We start from the raw sequence: 22,096 nt of genomic DNA on the forward strand, positions 1-22,096 counted from the left end.
GAAGACGTCGGTCATTGTTTCTTATAATCGGCCAACACTCAGAACCATAGAGAGCGACAGGACGGACGACATTGCGATAAATTTTAGATTTGAGACGTTCGTTGATACGTTGGTCAAAAAGAATACCAGTTGTGGAACGCCACTTCATCCAGGATGAATTAATGCGTCAAGCAATTTGATAACGCAGTTCTCCATTGGCTGATAGCATTGACCGGAGGTATTTAAACCGCTCAGTTCTGGGCAGATCACTGCCACTGACAGTGATTGTGCCCGTTTCATTGTAATTGGTCCTCAAAAATTCAGTTGTATTCATATTGAACCAGAGACCATGTTGCATGAGACGATCATTCCATTTTTTGACAAGTTGCTCCACATCATTTTTGCTATTAGACGACAAGAACAAAAAGGACTGGTCAGGGGGCGCTTCGATGATGAAGACCAACAGAGACACGAAGTAGTTTTGATATACCTGCCACACTTCGCATTTAACTTTTCGGAAGGTGGAAGAGCAATTGAACTCAGTGCACGAGTTGTTCTCTCACTTAATGTTGTTGTAGAGCATACCAGATGAGTTCGTGTGGCAGATAGATGCAGAAATGCAATGAAACGGAGTTTCTCCATGAGTAACCGCGCAGCGCGTATTGAGTCAATAATTCCGCAGTTCTTGGCAAATGCGACTTGATTCACGGTTATTTCAACGATTTGGCGAATACGGTTGTAAAGAATGTGTTCAAAAATCTTCATGGTATGGGAAAATAGCCGCATCGGACGATAATTTGAACATTCTGATGGACTACCTTCCTTTTCCCATATTGGGATAGTGGTACTTTCTTACCAATCAGATGGTGTTCCTCCTTCCTGAATAACCCGATTAAACAATTCACTGAGCCACAGTGTAGGGTCCCAATTGCCCTGACAGGTGGAACTGCTCCAAATGTCGGCAATGATTGTGGAAGTAGAGAATGGGCAAATTCTTCAGTTGAAATTTACTCGAAATATCCGTCGCGTCAGGTAAGCAAAGTGACGTTCTTGTCATTAACAGAAGTGTTCCATATCCTGTATGCGCTCGTTTCGGCTTTTGCAAGTCGATACAGATTGCTCTTGCCATCCCGAGAGTCCAGTTTATCGTAAAGATTTTTGTAATGGACCGCTCGGGTGACAGCGATCACTTTCTTTGCTTCCCAGTTGGCATTCCTGTAAATTTGCCAATTGGCGAGCCTTTAGTTCTCGAGAAACTTAAAAGATGATAGAGGCGTTTCTTTCACGCACCTTCATTTCATCATCAACGGCGCAACAACCGGTATGCGGTCTAGGCTTGCCTTAATAAGGAACTCCAGACATCCCGGTTTTGCACCGAGGTCCACCAATTCGATATCCCTAAAAGCTGTCTGGCGTTCTGGCCCACGCCATTGCTCCATCTTAGGCAGAGTCTGCCTCGTCTTTTTTTTCTACCATAGATATTGCCCTTATAGACTCTCCGGATGGGATCATCCTCATCCATACGGATTAAGTGACCCGCCCACCGTAACCTATTGAACCGGATTTTATCCACAACCGGACGGTCATGGTATCGCTCATAGATTTCGTCATTGTGTAGGCTACGGAATCGTCCATCCTCATGTAGGGGGCCAAAAATTCTTCGGAGGATTCTTCTCTCGAACGCGGCCAAGAGTTCGCAATTTTTCTTGCTAAGAACCCAAGTTTCCGAGGAATACATGAGGACTGGCAAGATCATAGTCTTGTACAGTAAGAGCTTTGACCCTATGGTGAGACGTTTCGAGCGGAACAGTCTTTATAAGCTGAAATAGGCTCTGTTGGCTGACAACAACCGTGCGCGGATTTCATCATCGTAGCTGTTTCGACCCTAGATAGGAGAAATTCTCAACGGTCTCAAAGTTGTATTCTCCTGTCCTTATTCTTGTTCGTGTTTGTGTTTGACCAGTCCGGTTTGATGTTGTTGGTTGATTTGTCTTCGGTGCTGACGTTGCCACCGTATATTTTGTCTTGCCTTCATTGATGTGCAGCCCAAGATCTCGCGCCGCCTGCTCGATGTGGATGAAGGCAGTTTGTACGTCGCCGGTCGTTCTTCCCATGATGTCGATATCGTCAGCATAGGCCAGTAGTTGGGTGGACTTGAAGAGGATCGTACCTCTTGCATTCACCTCAGCATCACGGATCACTCTCTCTAGGGCCAGGTTAAAGAGGACGCATGATAGCGCATCCCCTTGTCGTAGATCGTTGTTGATGTCGAATGGTCTTGAGAGTGATCCTGCTGCTTTTATCTGGCCTCGCACATTGGTCAGGGTCAGCCTAGTCAGTCTTATTAATTTCGTCGGGATACCGAATTCTCTCATGGCCGTGTACAGTTTTACCCTGGCTATGGTATCATAGGCGGCTTTAAAGTCGATGAACAGATGGTGCCAACTGTTGTCCATATTCCAACAGTTTTTCCATCGCCTGCCGCAGAGAGAAAATCTGATCTGTTGCTGATTTGCCTGGAGTGAAACCTCTTTGGTATGAGCCAATGATGTTCTGGGCGTATGGGGCTATCCGGCCTAGCAAGATCATCATCATCATCAACGGCGCAACAACCGGTATCCGGTCTAGGCCTGCCTTAATAAGGAACTCCAGACATCCCGGTTTTGCGCCGAGGTCCACCAATTCGATATCCCTAAAAGCTGTCTGGCGTCCTGGCCCACGCCATCGCTCCATCTTAGGCAGGGTCTGCCTCGTCTTCTTTTTCTACCATAGATATTGCCCTTATAGACTTTCCGGGTGGGATCATCTTCATCCATACGGATTAAGTGACCCGCTCACCGTAACCTATTGAGCCGGATTTTATCCACAACCGGACGGTCATGGTATCGCTCATAGATTTCGTCATTGTGTAGGCTACGGAATCGTCCATCCTCATGTAGGGGGCCAAAAATTCTTCGGAGGATTCTTCTCTCGAACGCGGCCAAGAGTTCGCAATTTTTCTTGCTAAGAACCCAAGTTTCCGAGGAATACATGAGGACTGGCAAGATCGGTCTTGTACAGTAAGAGCTTTGACCCTATGGTGAGACGTTTCGAGCGGAACAGTCTTTGTAAGCTGAAATAGGCTCTGTTGGCTGACAACAACCGTGCGCGGATTTCATCAACGTAGTTGTTATCGGTTGTGATTCTCGACCCTAGATAGGAGAAATTGTCAACGGTCTCAAAGTTGTATTCTCCTATCCTTATTCTTGTTCGTGTTTGTGTTTGACCAGTGCGGTTTGATGTTGTTGGTTGATTGGTCTTCGGTGCTGACGTTGCCACCATATATTTTGTCTTGCCTTCATTGATGTGCAGCCCAAGATCTCGCGCCGCCTGCTCGATCTGGATGAAGGCAGTTTGTACGTCTCGGGTGGTTCTTCCCATGATGTCGATATCGTCAGCATAGGCCAGTAGTTGGGTGGACTTGAAGAGGATCGTACCTCTTGCATTCACCTCAGCATCACGGATCACTTTCTCGAGGGTCAGGTTAAAGAGGACGCATGATAGCGCATCCCCTTGTCGTAGACCGTTGTTGATGTCGAATGGTCTTGAGAGTGATCCTGCTGCTTTTATCTGGCCTCGCACATTGGTCAGGGTCAGCCTAGTCAGTCTTATTAATTTCGTCGGGATACCGAATTCTCTCATGGCCGTGTACAGTTTTACCCTGGCTATGGTATCATAGGCGGCTTTAAAGTCGATGAACAGATGGTGCAACTGTTGTCCATATTCCAACAGTTTTTCCATCGCCTGCCGCAGAGAGAAAATGTGATCTGTTGCTGATTTGCCTGGAGTGAAGCCTCTTTGGTATGGGCCAATGATGTTCTGGGCGTATGGGGCTATCCGGCCTAGCAAGATAGTGGAGAATATCTTATAGATGGTACTCAGCAACGTGATACCTCTATAATTGCTGCACTGTGTGATATCTCCCTTTTTATGTATGAGACAGATTATGCCTCGTTGCCAATCGTCAGGCATTGATTCGCTGTCCCATACCTTGAGCACAAGTTGATGAACCACTTGGTGTAACTGGTCGCCTCCATATTTAACCAATTCGGCTGTAATTCCATCGGCTCCTGGCGACTTATGATTTTTTAGGCGATGAATTGCACGGACTGTTTCTCCTAAACTTGGTGGTGTCAGTATTTGTCCGTCGTCTTCAGTTGGCGGGACCTCCAACTCGCCGATGTTCTGGTTGTTCAGTAGCTCATCAAAGTACTCAACCCATCGCTCTAATATGCCCATTCTGTCGGAAATCTGATTTCCCTCTTTGTCTCGGCAGGATGAGCATCGAGGTGTATAAGGCTTCATCCTGCTGACTTGTTGGTAAAACTTCCGCGCCTGGTGCGGTTGCTCCCTGTACTTTTCTAGTTCACAGACTTGTTGGTTCTCCCAGGCTTCCTTTTTCCGTCTATGAAGTCGCTTCTCCGCTCGACGGAGTTCGTGATAAGTCTCTGCGCGTGCCCGCGTTCTTTGAGAATGCAACATTACTCGGTATGCGGCATTCTTCCGTTCCGTTGCTAGCTTACATTCATCGTCAAACCAGCCGTTCCGACTCCTTTTGCGGCTGGGGCCAAGTATATTTGTGGCCGTATCCATGATAACGTTCTTCAGGTGGTTGTGAAGATCATTAGTTGATGCTTCATCTCCAGGTCCTCTGTTGACTGCGGTTATTGCGGCATCCATTTCCCTCTTATAGGTGTCGCGGAGGGTTGTGTTGTGGATGGCTTCAGTGTTCACTCTCACCTGATTGTCAGAGGGGATTCTAGGTGGTATTGTTATTCGAGCTCGGAGCACCATGCCAACAAGATAGTGATCCGAGTCTATATTGGCCTCCTTATATGTTCTGACATTCATCAAGGCTGAGAGGTGGCGGCGTTCGATCAACACGTGGTCAATTTGGTTGAAAGTGGTCCCGTCTGGAGAGGCCCACGTATGTTTGTGGACCGCTTTCCGCGCAAACCAGGTACTTCCGACAACCATTTCGTGTGACCCTGCTAATTGAATAATCCGCAGTCCGTTATCATTTGTTTTATCGTGTAAGCTATGGGAGCCAACGTATCGCCTGAATACGGGCTCCTTCCCTACTTGGCTGTTAAAATCCCCAAGTATGATTTTGATATCATATCTGAGACAGGCTTCGAGGGTTCTTTCTACTGCCTCGTAGAAGATATCCTTCTCCGACTCTGCAGTCTCCTCTGTAGGGGCGTGAACGTTTATGAGGCTTATATTTCTAAACTTGCCTTGCAAGCGCAGAGTGCATAGCCGTTCGCTTATGCTTTCAAAGCCGATAACAGTAGGTTTCATTTTTTGGCTGACTAAGAAACCTACTCCGAGCACATGGTTTACTGGATGACCGCTATAATATATGGTGTAGTGGCTCTTCTCCAGGAAACCGGTCCCTGTCCATCGCATCTCTTGCAACGCTGTTATATCAGCCCTATATTGGGACAAGGTATCGGCTAGCTGCTTATCAGCTTCATCTCTGTACAGGGAGCGCACGTTCCATGAGAAAATGCGCCAATCGTTGTTCCTTTGTCGTTGCCGGGTCCGTCGTTTTAAAATCCGTCCTATCCGAGGCTCCTGTTGTGGCTTCGTAACATGTTGTTTTCCGTGTAGGGTTGTCAGCCCTACCCAACCCCCAACCTGGAGGACCAGTTGGTACAATTTGTCCCGTTTTTAGACGCGGGAGACTCGCCTTCATCCTTCTCCGTCTGCAGCTTTTCGTCAAGAAAGAGCTCCCAGCGCTCACCACGTGGAGGTGGAGATAGGGTTTGGTAGTAGAGCTGTTGGTGTTGGTTCAGCAGGCATTTCCCAGGTTTTATGCTCCATCGTGGGTACCAATCCACGTTTCGCCCCGGGACCTATACTACCCTTTGACGCACCTTCATTTGAACACCGTATTTCCAAAGCCAAGTATCTCGGTTGATGTACCGCTTACATAGCTTGGTGACCCCGAGAGTTGCAGGCACATTACAAGTCTTTTCATTGAGAAATTGGCCAAATGCATCTTTCTCGGTATCAGGTCGATCTGTCTGTGGTACGTACGTGGTGAAGTGAAATGAATAGTGCGGACAGTTGATATAATGGTGAATTTCATCATTCAGTCATCGTTCGACTGTTTTAATGGCGTCACGGAAACCCTCTGAAATGGCAATTCTAACACCGTATTGACTGTGTGGGCTACCAAAACGGAGAAGTTTATAGCCATTTTTACCGCGTTCAAGTTCTATGTTTTCCGAACGGCTCTTGCTAGTTCCATGGTCTTTCCAGTTAGGGTGCCAACATCTAGCGTAAAGACACGTATTTGTTTAGCTTGGATTAACCTACTTACGCCCTGACGCCGTCCATGCATCAAGAATCCATGCCCGTTTCTCGACAGGACCCAGGCCCGTCCTGACATGTCGACTGAGGTGGACGCGCTAGCATTTCTCCGAGGTTTATGACTCAATCCGATCATCATGTTTGTAACGACATTGTATGCATTTTCTTGGTCGGCCTGTCACGGCACCTGTCACCAAGAGAGATCAGTTAGGATTTAGCATAGTGGAATAACTCCAACTAGACTTTATCTGTTTCCCTGATCTCATCATTTTATTTTTTTTTTACTGAGAATAGGACAAAGTACGCTCCCTCAAACCCTTCTCTTTTATCTGGGTTTGGAAACAGGATGGTATGTTAATAGTATGCCGAAGTTACTTCTTTGGAATGCAGAGCGATGGATAAACGTGAATCAGATGTGTAAGAGTAGGGTAGTCCCTTCCCCGCTGTATAGATGGTGTAGATCAAGTTGAAATTTGATTGATGCAGTGAACCATTAAGGCACCACTGTTCAATGCCGCTGGAGGACCTGGCATGGGGATGTAAAGAGATTACCCCTAATCGTCTTTCTCCCAGTTTAGAGATGCCAAAAACAAGAAGCGATTGTTGAAGTAGCACTGCTGAACGAAGCAGAAGGTCTATCCTTAATAACATTTAACATTTCAACATAATGCTTTAGCGTAAAACGCTTGAACATAGTACGTTTTTGGCAAAGTACGGCACTTTGGACATAGATAATGGATGCATCGAATAAATGATCAGGTACATGACCTGCACAGCGTCAGCGAAAATCACTGAAATCGAAAAAAGACGTTTTTTTAAAATAATTACCGTTGATTCTTTGGAAGTATTCCAGGTTGAAACTCTTTTGGAAGTGAGGACTGAATATCTGCTTGCTTTTTACTGCCATAGTCGTTACAAGTGGGAAAAAACATAAATCTACAATTTTTAAAGCATCATTTCAAGAAGTCATCAATAAATAAGAATTTAGATATGTATCTTAAGATAGATGTATTGATCCCATACAATTTTGTTGCCCTAATACAGAATGTGGGAATAACTGCATCGCCGGGAGTGTACCAGATACAGAGCTTACACACAGCCTCTTTGATAGTGGTCAGTATCCGCATAATCTTCGCCTCAAGTGGCTAAGAGTTTATGCTCTACATGATCCATCTACTCGAGTACAAGTATGTAGATCGTCCGATTGCTTCTATTTGTCGATGGCTGTGATTTGAGTCACCAAAGAAAAATTATTATCGGTTTTCTAGATACACCAGTATACTATGCGGAACCAATTGAATTATTTGCAGTATTGGAGCTTCTTAGACTTTAAAGTAAGGTACTGAAATTTCTTAACGGTTCAGTCGCGAAGATTGCTTTTGATGCGTCGCGCCTAGCCGGCGTCCACCATGCCACAAGGTACCCATTTGGGTACTATATTTTTTAAAGTTCAAAGAACAGCCGGTTTACGTGCTACAAAAAAAAAATAAATTCACACTATTTGAAATACTGTGGTCCGAGTATGTTGTGAATGTAATTAGCGTCTCTATCAAGGACAGTACGCACTAATGTGGTTAGTTTGAAGCGGGAGATAGACGCAGTTAGTGGTTTCAGTACAGTGAAATATTGTGGAAGTTTCTACTTTGTTATGCGAAGAAATCGGAACCACGCGTGCCGGTGTTATTTTGGGTCATTTGCATATTTTTAACAATCTCTAACATCTCAAAGTTGACATACTAAATTAAAAGTGAAAAGATACTGAAATCAGACGCATCGACCGCATCGGATCTAAGTCGGACCTACGTGGATATCTTTTCTCAAACTCAATTCTTTATAAAAAAATGATTTACATCAAAATAGATCGGCTAAGATTCTCAGAAATAAAGATTTTGTTTTGGCAAATTTTGGAGAAAGTGTGTAATATGTGAAACGAGCGCTGGTCACAATTAAGATGTTGGCCTTTCTGCCTTAAAAATTTGACGGTCACTGAATGTGTTTATCCTGATTAGGAACTCATGTTAGTTCCAAAATTAATAGATACATTATTAAAAAAAACTTTAGCGAAATGTATTCCGATAGGCGGAAATTTGTAGCAATACCCTCAGCGATTCTAGAAACTCAGTTGTACTTATCGAGAACCCTCCACTGTGAATGAAAGAGCGTTAATCACTAAACTGATTATTTTCGCGTTTTGATGATTCATTTAATATCGCAAAAAGCACAAGTGCAACAGCTACATATAAGTTTTTGCTGGAACCTTGCTCCAACTTAAAAATATCTTTTTTGGTTCGTTCATATGGACCACTCATGCCAGAAGCGATACATTCTATAAAAAGTAGGAACAAGATTAGGAACAAAATTCCTTTTGATCGGAATATCGCAGTCCGCGATTTTCTTGATCTTGTGGCCACATGGCGAAACTACTTAACTTTTTCAAAGAAAGGAGAGATTATAAAATATAGTTTAAGATACTTTAATGATAATGAACTGAAAGGAAGCCTTAATGGATTCGCATGTGCTTCAAAAAAGCAAAATTAATTCCTTTGTAGTCCACGTCTTCCATTTCATCCTTCAGAAAGGTCTTGGAAATTCTCCATTTTCTGAAATGGTAGAAAAATAAAACGCTTTACGATTGCTCTGCAGGGCATGCATCATCAAGGTTCGCTGGTAAAGCACAAATAAAAGTCCTCGACGTGCTACTTGGCAGTAATGTAAAAATGCTCTAATTCACATTGTGTTGAACATTCAAATTATGACTGACTGTAAACTAAATCATAAATTTTATAGCAAACGACAGAACATTGTAAACCAGTGCAGACATTTTAGAGCTCACCAAATAGCTTGAGCAGCGAATTGCAATTGCAAGGGCAAGCGAACCTGCAACTGTGAATTCCAAAATGATAGCATCACTTTATTTCCTCATCCTTCAGGGTGCATTCGCTCGACTTCATATCTATGGGAATCCTGATGTTATTCCAATTCTGTGCAAAGGAACTGTGGCGGTAAGTTTTATGGGAGATTTTGCATGTTTTTTGTTTTTATTTCATTTTCTAGGTTTGATGGTAAGGATGTCTCCTGCTGATGTACGAATTCGTCGAGATTCCTTATTTTATTGATGGAACTTGGGAGAGTACTGCAATGTTACAAAACAAACTAAGATACGTTTTGAGGGAAATTGGCATAATGGAGATTGCATACTCATACGTTGCAAATTGCATTGTTGTCAGGACATATAGGCAACCCTCCTACCAAGAAAGTAAATATCTCATTACACCCGATATAAACACGGCGAATAAAATTGATGGAAACTCCTCAGACATAAATCAGACGCTGTAAATTCGAAACTGCCTTCAGGTCATCGGACTGCAATATATCCTCCAACCTAGTCTGGCCGATAAGGCCAAGCCGGATCCAATTTACGTCAAGTGTACAATTTAAGCTGAATGCAGTTCACAATTTTACAGCCCCCTCATCCAGAACGGTCATGATGGCATTCACATCCTTCTACGTTCCTACTCGAGGCCCAGAATGCATGCCTTCAGTAGTTGACCTTTTGCCAAATTTATATCCATGTGAAGTGAATATGATCTCCTGTTGGAAAATCCGTCAATTCATTGATATGGTGAAACGATAGGACTAGATTCCATTTGAAGCAGTTGAGTGTTAGTTACACAATTGGAAGAGAAATACTAGGCACACCCTCATGTGATAATCTAAGGAGCAGTAACTATTCTACTAATATGCATATGTCATTGGTCATAAAGTCAAGGAAATTGATCTGCTACTAATTGTAAGGAATAATGTGTTAGGGTTCAGTGCAGAAAATTGAGAACTGCAGATAATTTCCTTGTCAAGAAAGATAATGAATCTGAAATTTAACAATGCATTTAAAGAAAATATTACCAGTAAACTCCCATTGGAAAAAATATCGCTCAGTGCATACTATTGAAATTAATCTATGGTTTAGGATACTTTTGTTGGGGAAAGGCCGTCGCAAAACTAAACACCTCCCTCTTATCAGACCCGGGAACTGTTTGGCACATTATTTCGGGCTAGCCCTCCGGCTCTACCAGCTAAAGAAACCTTCAAGTCAGGGAATTTCCTTCATCAACACAAGAGCCCCTTACCATTCGGTTCCTCTACTGGCTGAACTCAATTTTTTTCCAAACGGGAGAACCCAAACGAGCAACACGGCTTCGTCTATCAACAAGTCTCTGATAATGTTCTCTGAAAAGAACTTCCCTGCGTCTGTGTTTAATAATCGCGACACGTCTTCTCTCAAAATGTCCAAACGTTCCTAAGGGTCCATTCGGTTGTCATTCGGTTTGCATGACGCAAGAACTCAAGATTTTCCCGTTGAATGGTATGACCTTCTTGGACTGTAAGTGTTGCATCGGATGATCTTATGAACGACTTTTGTTTCCGAATGCTCCTTACCGCTTCCTTGAAGTGTATCAGGCATTTAGTCTGTCCTATGTATATCTTATTACAATCACTGCACGTTATTCGGTAGATCCCTCTTTTTTCTCCGTTACCAAAGGATCCCTGACGCTTCCTAGTAAATTCCGCAAAGTGGACGATCGACTCGAACAACGTCGTCATTATGAACAAAGATAAGTATGACCAGGCTGTTTTTTGGAAACTGGGGAGTGAAAACTTCTTTGAAATTCAACGAAATCCAACGATTTTGGATTTTTGCCCATTTTCATGACCCGGGGTTAGTGAAAATTTACAATTTTCCTCGATTTTCACCAGGTCCTCCGGTAGTTGATTACCAGCAACATCTCGCGTTATCGAGGTCACAAGGTAAACATTCTTGCATGTCCTGAATCTGGGTCGCCTGCCCTTTCGAACGAGACATCCCCGACAGAAATCCAACAATTTGGAACTTCCACGACTCGGGGTATGTGGAAATTTTCAATTTTCCTCGATTTTCACCAGGTCCTCCAGTGTAGGATTTCCCGCAATATTTCCCATTTCCGACGTCGTAGGGTAAAAATTCTTGCATGTCCTGAATCTGGGTCGCCTCCCCTTTCAAATGAGACATCCCCGGCAAAAAGCCACCGATTTTGAATTTTTTCCCATTTTCGCCTTACGTGGAAATTCTCAATTTTCGTCGATTTCGACAAGGCCTTCCGTCGGTAGATTATCCAAGATATCTCGCGTTTCCGACGCTGGAGAGTAAAAATGCTTGTATGTACTGAACCTGGGTCGCCTCCCCATTCGAACGAAACATCCCCGACAGAAATCCAACGATTTTGAATTTATGCCCATTTTTACGACCCGGGGTACGCGGAAATGTTCAATTTTCCCCCATTTTCATCAGGCCCCCCGGTGGTGAACTACCCGCAATATCTCCCATTTACGACGTCATCGGATAAAAATTCTTGCATGTCCTGAATCTGGATTGCCTCCCCTTTCGAACGCTTTCGCTTCACGAATCTATCAAAAGGGCTGATCGAGCATTGAAGGAAGCTAGTGCGGTATTCCCGAACATTGTGCGTCCAAGAATCAGATGTCAACCAAAAATCCACAAGGAGGGGGATGAGATGGGAGCAATCATTGCGGAATCGAACTCACCGACGTACAAAATCGCCAAGAGGTTGATCAATGAGTGCCAGGCCCTTGGGAGGATGAATAGTAAGTATTCAGTGGCTAACTCCCATGAACTAATACAGAATCTGCAACGCATTGAGAGTATGGATGAGGAGGAGGTGTTGGTGCCATTTGGCGTGAAGACACTGCTTCCCAACACGCCAGTCAAAGAGTCAATTTTCGGTCTCGAGACATTTAAAAAGTATAGTTTGGAGGAAGCTACCCCTTGTCTATCAATTTTAGGCTAGACTACAAGTAGCAGACAAAAATGTAATCTCGCTTGTTTCTGCATAAAGTTGTTGACGAGTCTCATCCTACCCTACCCAGGAGAAAAAGGTGCGATCAGCGTCGTCCACCACTCTATTGCAGAACATCTAGCCAGGGGATCATGCCTTCCTAATCCATGCTCAGTTAAAAGCTGGGTAAGGAAATAATCAATCTCGCCATTCTTACGATTTAGCCAAAGACTTAAATTTCCGAGGGCATTCTACCTGTCTCATGATTCATTTCGCCCAGGGAGTTTTCATTCATTTAGTTTGCTTTGTCGTTCTACATGAGCATAAACTTTTCTGTTTCCTTAGCGAAGAGACAACCGGGATCATTTTCGAGATCACCATTACCGCCCGTTCTCAAATAGTGTGATAGACAGACACACATGTATTTGGACAAGGCGCTTACGATACACCTTTTCATCATGCGTTCAGAAGAGGTAGTGTCCTGGTAGATGTAAGACTCCAACGTTTTCATTCAAACTTCAGGTGGGTCGGGATTGTCATTTCGGTCAAGTTTCGGTTCCATTCGACTTTTGCATTAACCCGTCGCATTAACATGCCAAGTATGATTTGCGATTGTTCAACAGTGGGTCCGACAATAGGTGGCGCAACTTCTTCTACATAACAGACTAGACGCAACTCTCCTCGCATGTCGAGTCTTGGCATACTATTGCAACAAATGTTCCAAGCATCCAATTCTAAAATGGATCCCTATGCAAGTCCCGACGAGATTTTCTTCCTCCTTGTCTTATAGAACAGGGAGCGGTCTTTTAGATAATCCCTCAACATCCGTAAAAGATACCTCGGCACATGAAATTATTAATTCTTCTTGTGCGATCAGCATATCTACCCATATTACGGAATTCAAGGCTTTTCTGGCATCAGCGGTTACAAGGAACACTACCCATCCCGATCGGCGACTGTGTTTTTCAGTTTGGTGCACCGCATTCACAATCTCCATAGCAGCATCCATTGCTGATCTGGTGACTATAAAACCGATCTCCCTTCGGGCTAAGTCCGCGACAACATGTGTTCAACAAGTCTACTTCTAATGAGCTTCTCGAGTAATTTTTCAATCACTTCAAAAGTACACAATGGTTGACATTCCGACCAAACCTCAGCATCTTCTATATTTCTTGTTAATCAGCATTGTCCACGGCACCTTCCAGCAGTAAAAAAAAAATGGTCTCATTCCGGCAAGCGTTGAATTCGCTGAACAGGAAGTCTCATCTATGGTGGGTATATTTATCAGTATCTGCCGCCTTGTTTTTTTTTCATAGAGAGACCTGCCTCTTAAAGCTATTTCATGGTGAAAAACGGAAAGTCCTCGACCATTCCGACGTCTTTGCCATCGACCTATACAGGATATTTACTAAATAACGCCCATGCAATTCGGTTCATCTGTGCGGCATTAAGTAAGCAGGATTTGCGCAGAACGCAGATTTTCCAGGGAACAGGTTCATAACCAATCCTCTTTCCATCCACATCCTCAATTAGGTTCTGCACCCGCAAACTTTTGGCTTGTGTGTTTGCTGTGCTTTGTTCTTGTGGTGGAAGCCCCTCCCAGGCATTTAAATACAGTGCCAAGTGCTTCCTTGCGTAGGTTGCTAATTTCCGTCGTCCGCCAATATATAGAAGACTGGCCACGAATAGGAGTTTTTCAGGGCATAGAGGCCGCCCCCATTGTCATTATTAGCTTAATCGCTAAGTTGACAATAGCGTAAGCTACAGCGTCACCAGCCCAGGAAGTGTCTTCCAGCACGGCGCCGTCAGTTCCAAGAACTTCGACGAACCTCTTGATGCTATGCTGATCCTCGCCCAGAAATAGCGTTAACCATTTTGAACGCAGTATATTGGTGGTAACTCGCCGACTGATCTTCCAGGACTCGCCTACTGTCCATGGACGGCATCAGTGATTGCGGGGAAACTTACTTCGTATCTTGGGTGCGAAAATATTAAGGTGGATCCGGTGTTTAAAATTATGACTCCGATTCTCACCGCCACTTCCAGGATTAGTTTCCCTCCAGAGCCTGAGTAAAACATGCTTCTTTCATTAGAAAGCTTCGGATTGTAGACTAAATGGTCGCCATTGTAATATGCTGCCTGCCTGGTAGATCCCAGGTCCATTGTACGTGTGCCCATAGTCTAAATACCTGTAACACTTGGTGGGCAATCCGCATTCTTACCACACATACTTTCCAATGAATACTGTTTTTCGGATCTTCAGATGGAATGGTGCACTGTGCAGGGTAATCGGGACACTCAAATAACCAAAAGAGCCATGAGTAACCTGTCACTGCTTTTCGGCTTTGGTGCAGACTGCTACCATTTTCTTACATCTATACCATGTGTGTGTGTGCTTGAGGTGGAGAAGAGGAAAAGCCTCTGAGCACTCAGGCCCTCGTTGTCCATTGTACTCCCCCGTCTAACGGAGTATCCCGGATTTATTTATGTATCGCAAGATTTCCGTTAGTGGATGTAATGGTACCCACTGCAATTGTAGCACATCAGCACGAAAAATCGGATGTCTGATGCGGCCATAGACGGGGCATTCACATAGAAAATATTCGCTTCCTCATTACAAAATGGACACGTATCATCTGAGAGAATTCCTACACTGAACATTTGTCCAAGTAGTGAATTATGGGTAGTTAGAATGCCCACAATCCTTTAGCAAACCTTCCCATTTTGCAGTATGTTTATTTGGTCCTGGCAGCAAAAGTTTGGTGTGTCTAGCAGCATGTAGGCTCTGTTACCTGTCATTATGGGAAACTTGTTACCGATTTTTTGTGGACAGCCTTAGTCAATGCTACCCATGCTCTAATTGCTGACTTCGGTCCCTACAGAGGGCAATTAAACCTCCTTTTGAGACATCCGCGATTTCGCTTCGCTATAAAACAACGGTGCCCAGGTACCTAGAGTAGTTCCACCCTATTGAATATAGAAGTAGAGTTCAGTGGGTCTCTGCAATCCTGAACGATTTTCGTGGTGACCGAGGCACTACTCAACGCCCACAGTGCATCTTGGCTATCACCTCAGAATGTGATGTGCCTCTCAACCGCTCGTCAGTCACACAAGTTGCCGTCATTAGGATTACATACGTGCACACTTAAACCTGAAGAACCATAGCACATTGTCTCAAAGAAAAATCCCCCTTCCCGTTTTTACTCCAGAGGTAGACTCCGGCTCGAGAATTCTGTTCTGTTTCTGAGCCACCCGTAACACCATATATCCCGCCACGCATTCCTCTGGGACTTCCCAATTTTCCTTACGTCCCAGCTTAACCAAACGGTTGGCTGAAGACCTGAGAGGCAGAACGGATTGTAAGGACTGGACTCAGTTCTTTCAATATTCTGTGTTACTCATATCCGAGCTACTCTCATTGCAGCGTTTCGAATGAATAAATCCAAGGGCTGCAAATTGAGCTGCGTGGGATACTGTACTCATGGACCGGTAATTCCCCAACGCACACTTTGTAGTTCGGATGGTTTACAGTGAAAGCGAACATCCACGTAATGATAACAACAAGTCGCCATGCAAAGCCAAAGGTCCACCTGAACTCATTTCATTTTTACATACCTGTTCCAAAGAAGCTTCTATTCTAGAATAACTCTCAAATTTTTCACTTCTTCGGAGAGTTAAAAGCTTGTACCCTACATCTCTGGAAAGCAAAGTCCATCCAGTTTCCTCACTTGCGTAAATAAAACCACGCTAGTATGCTTTTTATTTAAATTTACTGAAACTCCATGCCTGAGGGACCAACTGTCAATCAATTCAACGGCGCTTTGTACATTTCTACGCACCGTTCCAAGATCCTGATCAACAGTTAGCACAGCTACGTCGCATTAGCATAAGCTTGAGCTTATATCAGCTAATTTTGCACTTCAGTATGTAGCAACCTCTGCGTTAGCACTTAATTAACATAGCACCAACCCCATGTGCCCTGGCGGCATCACAAAGTCTTTGGAAAGGCGCACAGTCAGACGCTCCTTCAATGTCCACGAAGAACCTTTCGCATAATCACCTTTCAGAGTTGCATCCTCCATTTTTGAAACTAAAGAATGAAGTTTGGACCCATCGACTGTTGCTTTTCATTTTTTGGGTGCGACCTCAGCACCTTCCCGCGAATGTAACGCTCAACCAATCTCTCCAACCCATTCAGCAGGACTGATGTCAAGCTGATCTGTCTGATGTTCTTTGGGGTTGATTAGTCATCTTTCTCAGGCTTCAGCATGAAAACTACCTTAATCTTCTGCCAAGAAGTATGCATCTAATCCAAAGCAGGACCTGCTAGGAAAATATTTCTTCGCTTTTGCTCTCGGCGCTCTATGCCCTCCTTCAGCATTGTTGGATATATGCCATCTATGCCAGGCGATTTGAAGCCAATCCGAGGCAAATGTTGTAGGATGGATATGGAGTAGTTTTTACGTGGATGGTTTGTCGGCCCATCGCAAAACGAAGGTGGTTTCGGTGATGGTTAATTCAGGAGGTTCGAAACGTGCCACAGTTGACAACTATGTTGCATACCTGGCTACGTACGGCTATGGTGTAACTCAATCATTCAGGCTACGGCTATCCCTTCCTCCTCCTCTCTCAACCATTGCATTGGAGAGGCTACGGCGATCTAAAACGGTGCAGATATTGATTTTGAGTTGTATTGCATTTGACAGTTGGGTTGTCCCCTTTTGTTAATATATGACCTATCTACAGTCACTTCTACCTTCTGATCAACACTATTACGGACATTTGGCCTGTGCGCTTGCGAAGTTCTTCGGTTGTTAGACCAAATTTCAGTCAATATGTCTCCACATAAAATTCGGTGCCGCCATCGGTAGAAGCAACTCTCCCTATTGAAACTGTCAGACTTTTTTGAAAGAGTCAGAATGAGAACTTTGATGCTGCGATTTACGTTTATCTTCATTTAGGGGTTTTGTGGAAGACGACATAGTTCTTTGAATGTCTCCATGCCCTCCGGGATAAAGCATGACGGAGAACATCACCGACAACAAGAAAGAAGACTATCGGTGACAGGATGCAACTCTGGTGGAATCTGCTTTGAAGTTGAAATTCTTCTGAGATGACGTCGCCGTCATATGTTTGTTGGTTGACATTGAGAAAATCACCGAAAGTACTTCATCCATGCCAACTTCCTATCTTAAAGATTTCACTGAAGTTTCAATTTGAATGAATCATGCAAGGTATAATGACAAATGTCCATGGGAGAATATTTAAAAAAAAAGCTTGCTTAAATTCCTCTATCTCACACACGGTGGATTTTTTTTCAGTGTATGGAAAAACTTCCACACTTGAAAGCATTTTTCATTGGTCCATGTCCTTTGAATTATGCACGTTTGGATGATTTCATCGCAGGCTTGGCCTTTACACAAGTATAGAAATTATCATGCGTTCAGCTTAGCCTTTCATCAAAAAATATTCTGCGTAATTCCCATTGTTGACGAAATTCAAGCAATTCATTATGACAAATATGAAACAGCGCGGCCCCTTGATAATTTCACGCTGACAGAAAACAAGGATCCTCATTTCATAAAGCAACCAAGAAAAACTGAATATATGCATCCACTGACGACGACCTGGTGCTCATCCGGATCCTTTTCAAATTTTGTATTCCCCTTCAAATCACAACATTTTCCTTTCCCGTATTTTCCCATTTGTCCGTTCTGCTGGCATATGCCGAAGGCTCCTTTGAAGTTTTGTTCTTTGTAGACTTTTTGCATACTTTCAAGACTTTATGCTAAATCGACGAGAGAGAAAACTTTAAAAATTCAAATGGTTCATTTGACTTGCTTTCACTCCGTACTTTCTTGGCATCAGTTTTGATTCGGAAAAAGGAGCAGACTGGCAGGAAAGAGCAACTACGTGCTGATAGCTGACGGAATGTATGAAAATATTTGCAATGTTTTGATGGGCTTCTAAGAGCGGTTTTTTTCTCTCCCCTAGTCTACTCCCTCAGAAATATTTTTGGTGTCAGTCATTGCTCCAATTCAGCTGCATATATGCCGAATCGATGACGTGGTGTACACTTCTGCAGGAGCTAAGTGGCTGTGCATAATACATGCATACATCCGCTCAGCGAATTGCATCTTACCTATATCTGGCATCCTATTTCTCCTCAAATCAACCGTTCTGGATTCATTTTGCAAATAACTATCGCTGCAGATAAAACGCAAAAGGAAAAGGAAAAATATGCTATCGATCCATGATAACCGGAAAAATTTCCTGACCTAGTCGCAGTTGAATGTCTTCCTTTCCTTTTTCATCAATTTTTCTGAAGCAAAAAAAAACCGAGGGAATATCAGAATCAATTTTTTGTCCAATTTTCTCTAAGGATACTTATTTATTATTCATCGTCATCAAAAGATTCTTTAAAGTTGGTCGCCATTTCTTCGACCGACACGTTGGACCCGAGCAAGACATCCTCTCTGTCTGCTATTCATCTTTGGTTATAAGTTTGGGTATGTTCCCGTGGCTAAACTTTTTAGTGGTTCCCTTCCGGAGTTTCGCTCGGGGAAAGTGGAACGAATTCTGAATAGGAAACATTATTTATTCGATAGTCTATAAGAATGATTGGGAATGGTACGTGGAAATATATTATATTTATTTTCCATGTTGATTTTCAATTGAAAATATTGAGCGGATGATGTTATATTTAGCAGGTGTCTTTGTAAAACCTGTTCAGGAAAAGAAGTGTGCTAGGCAAAGAATTCAAAGGTTCCTCTTGAACTATATAAATATGGAGGTTAGCATTGTATTTTTGGGAACTATAAAATATAGGTCAAAGGGATCCGATAGAGAGTTTCCCCGAAACGTATCTTACGTGAATTCATGACGGTTTATTGTTATCGCTCTCTATAGTTCTGAGTGTTAGCCGACTATGAAAGACAATAAATGGCCTCTTGTGGTAATGGAGAGGAAGATATTGCGTTGGACTAGTAGCGTGACACGATTTGAGCACATCCGCAATCGATATTGAGCTGCACCGATCGAGGAAAAATTGCAAAAGAGGTGTCTTCGATGGTATGATCACGTAATTTGCGCTAACGGGAATTCAATTTTCAAGTTTGGTCTGAACATCGAAGTCGATGGTAAACAACTAAAAGGCTGGCCGAAACAACGGTGGCTTGATACGCTGGATGGTGATTTGAGAGCTTCGCGATTGCATCCAGATTAGGGTTTCGATAGAACCAAATGGCGAAACCGATCGACGTGATCGGGACCCCGCTGGGAGTCCGGAAGCAACTTACTTCCTCTTTTGTGGTCTATGGACTCCTCCTTTTTTGGTTCAACATTCAAGTTTATTAAAGAAATTGCCTGACGGTCTCATCCAGGGCAGAGGCATCTCACTCTGATTATGACGATAAGTAAGATAACACTTTTGTAGTGCGTTTGGCATTTTCAAATTATACATTTATCAAGCCAGAACCCAATGTTACTTTGTATTTTTTTCTCATGTTCATTACGTTATATGTAATCGGATAAAATTTCAGGCCGATTGCCCTACTTCCATTGGGACACTAAACAAAAGCATAACCGGCATTGGTATATGCTTCTCTGAAATCGGGGAACGGTTTTGAGACTTCTCCAGTCGACAACATTTTTCAATATCGTTTTTGTATCGTGAAATATAGATATTGTGTCTACACCATTTACTCCACTGAACAATCATTGTAGAAGGGCCGCAAAAAAGAGTTGGTCCTCTTTAGTGTCAGAATTGTCAATAATTTGGCCTGCGCAACTTCAACACGCCAACCGGAACAAACACCACTCCACCTGTGATTAAAGGCTATATAGTCATAACTCCGCAAAGCGTGAATTTTTCTCCCGCCCTACAAACTGGAAGGACTTTACAGTCCACAATGCAAACATGGTGTCATGGCATGTCATGATACGCTATCAGACTCAGGGCTTACAAGTCCTTGTCAGAAGAAAATGAACCAGCACTTCTTCGTTCCCAAAAAGTGGACATAATGCTCATTCCCGCACTTCATGCCATCCATAAAAATAATTTTCAAATTGAATGGCATTGTTTTTACCACACTAAATATCCAGCATCCGTAGCGCTGGCAGACTTTTTAAATTCTCCCTCCGAGCAAGATCAATCCGATTATTGGAATGGATTAGTAATTCAAACATTCAAAGAAGTTTAAAGAAATGGAAGTAAGACCTCAACCAATTTTTGAATCGCACAATATCAGGTAAAGTTGAATCTCCCATGGATAATGCGAACACAGACTAGTCCTCCAAATGGAAGTGAAATCAGTTCGTGCATCGATATACCCATGCCGGGGAAAAGTAGACAGCCTTAATGATTCTGCTACAGATCTTTTCCTCGCAGCCAGTACAGTCACTATAGAGTTGATACTTCTAATTACTCGTAAATACAGGACATGCGAGACCTTCCCTGAAAAATTGGAGAAGAGAATGAGTGTTCTGATTATAAGAAACGGCACCCGCTTTGAGTGCAGCAATTGGAGGAAAACTTGCGGACTCTCTGTGTTGCAAAGATAACAACTGATCGACGGAGAGCGAGCTGGTGACTCCCCCGTAACGATCATATCAACGTTCAGCTGGCATTGCAGAGTAGCGTTCGGAACTCAGACGACTGCTTCCTTTGCCCTTGAATGACTTCGATGAAGTTCTAGATAGTGTGAGCAAAGAGTGTATTTGCAGTTTTCTGTGCCGGATGGGCAGTCCCAAAAAACTAAAGCCCGTCATCCACATTCGGCCTGTCGGGTAGAGTTCGTATTTGCCCGGCGGCCATAACGTGGATGGGATGCAGTTGGTCTGTCAGTTCTGACTGTTCAGGCGGTCGGTGATAGAATGAAAACTGATTCGGCCAACCGGCCAGATATGTTTGTTTAGGATCTGGGCGAGAATCTCACGTTTGTTTAGGCTGTGAGCGAGACTTTTATGACTTTTTTATTGCTAATGAACATTTTTAATAAACGCTCCCACACAAAAATATCTGAAATTCTCGTCTCAAGGCCTTCCACGTCCACAGTTGAATTAATGATGTTGCAGCTTGTTGGTCTGATGATGCTGCTTTCAGTTTAATTGAGGGGCAGATGCATTCCGAGCTCTTCCGACGTATTGACTGACCGACCTGAACGTGAACGGCGGGCTTAATAGCTGTTATCAATGTAGCATACCAGGTGCAAAATGTCAGAGGAATTCGAAGTCCGTTAGGGTTGTCTCTCGTCATCAGTAGTTTTTCTTCTTGATATCTTTGACATTCTCGATGCTACCTTGGCTGAAGTACGTGCAGATGTCTAATTAACTCTTCTTCCTTCAAACATCTGCGACGAAGATGACATCCGTTTGCTCTTAAACAAAGAGTAGAGATTCGAGAACTCCAACTACCCCAGAGTTCCTAGTCCAACGAATTATTATTGCTGGGACTCAGTGGAAACATCAGGTGATCTATCAGTCAATGTATTAAGAAACCCTGCTTGGGGCTTTGTATTCACCTCCCAGCAGGGTTTCTTCAAACATCAAATATTGTGCAGTGGTGATCCTAGACATGTATTTAATTCAACCAATGGAGGTTTAATACAGAAATCCTTGGCAACGAATGATACTTATGGCTGGTTTTGCTGTTACTGGCGATAGCAATCAAATAGAAAAAAGTCTCTGGTGTGGTATCGACGAAAATCCCAAGAAGAAGAGCGGGAGATTGGCAGCCAAATTAACCAGCTGGTTGCACTTCCGAAAGTACATAAGCGCTTAAATACAAATCAGCCATCCATCAACATGAAGTCCAGAAATAAAGCAGACAACGTCCTGTTAAAAGTCAACGCAATAATAAGTATAACTGTTCAGCTCTCTGCTTAGCGTATGTATGTTCACAATCTTCCAAGAAATAAAATACCACCGGT

The 22,096-nt window shown here is 43.4% G+C and overlaps 1 protein-coding gene across 19 annotated transcripts in view; it reads left to right on the forward strand.

Moving 5' to 3' along the window:
• The window catches only part of LOC119650384 (collagen alpha-1(XVIII) chain), a 768,837-nt gene that overhangs the window by 433,041 nt on the left and 313,700 nt on the right, over window positions 1-22,096 (forward strand). For 9 of the 19 annotated variants that reach the window (XM_038053124.1, XM_038053126.1, XM_038053129.1 and 6 more), the window contains one exon: window positions 9,267-9,338. The exons of 2 other annotated variants lie outside the window; for them this stretch is intronic. In XM_038053124.1, coding sequence (XP_037909052.1) covers window positions 9,267-9,338 — 72 coding nt within the window. Of the gene's footprint in view, window positions 1-7,638; window positions 7,676-7,717; window positions 8,026-8,979; window positions 9,339-22,096 lie in introns of those variants that run through there. 8 more of the 19 variants (XM_038053135.1, XM_038053142.1, XM_038053143.1 and 5 more) reach the window with 6 other exon arrangements.

The sequence above is a fragment of the Hermetia illucens genome, chromosome 2 (genome assembly GCF_905115235.1).
Source record: "Hermetia illucens chromosome 2, iHerIll2.2.curated.20191125, whole genome shotgun sequence".
In the NCBI taxonomy this organism is placed as follows: domain Eukaryota; kingdom Metazoa; phylum Arthropoda; class Insecta; order Diptera; family Stratiomyidae; genus Hermetia; species Hermetia illucens.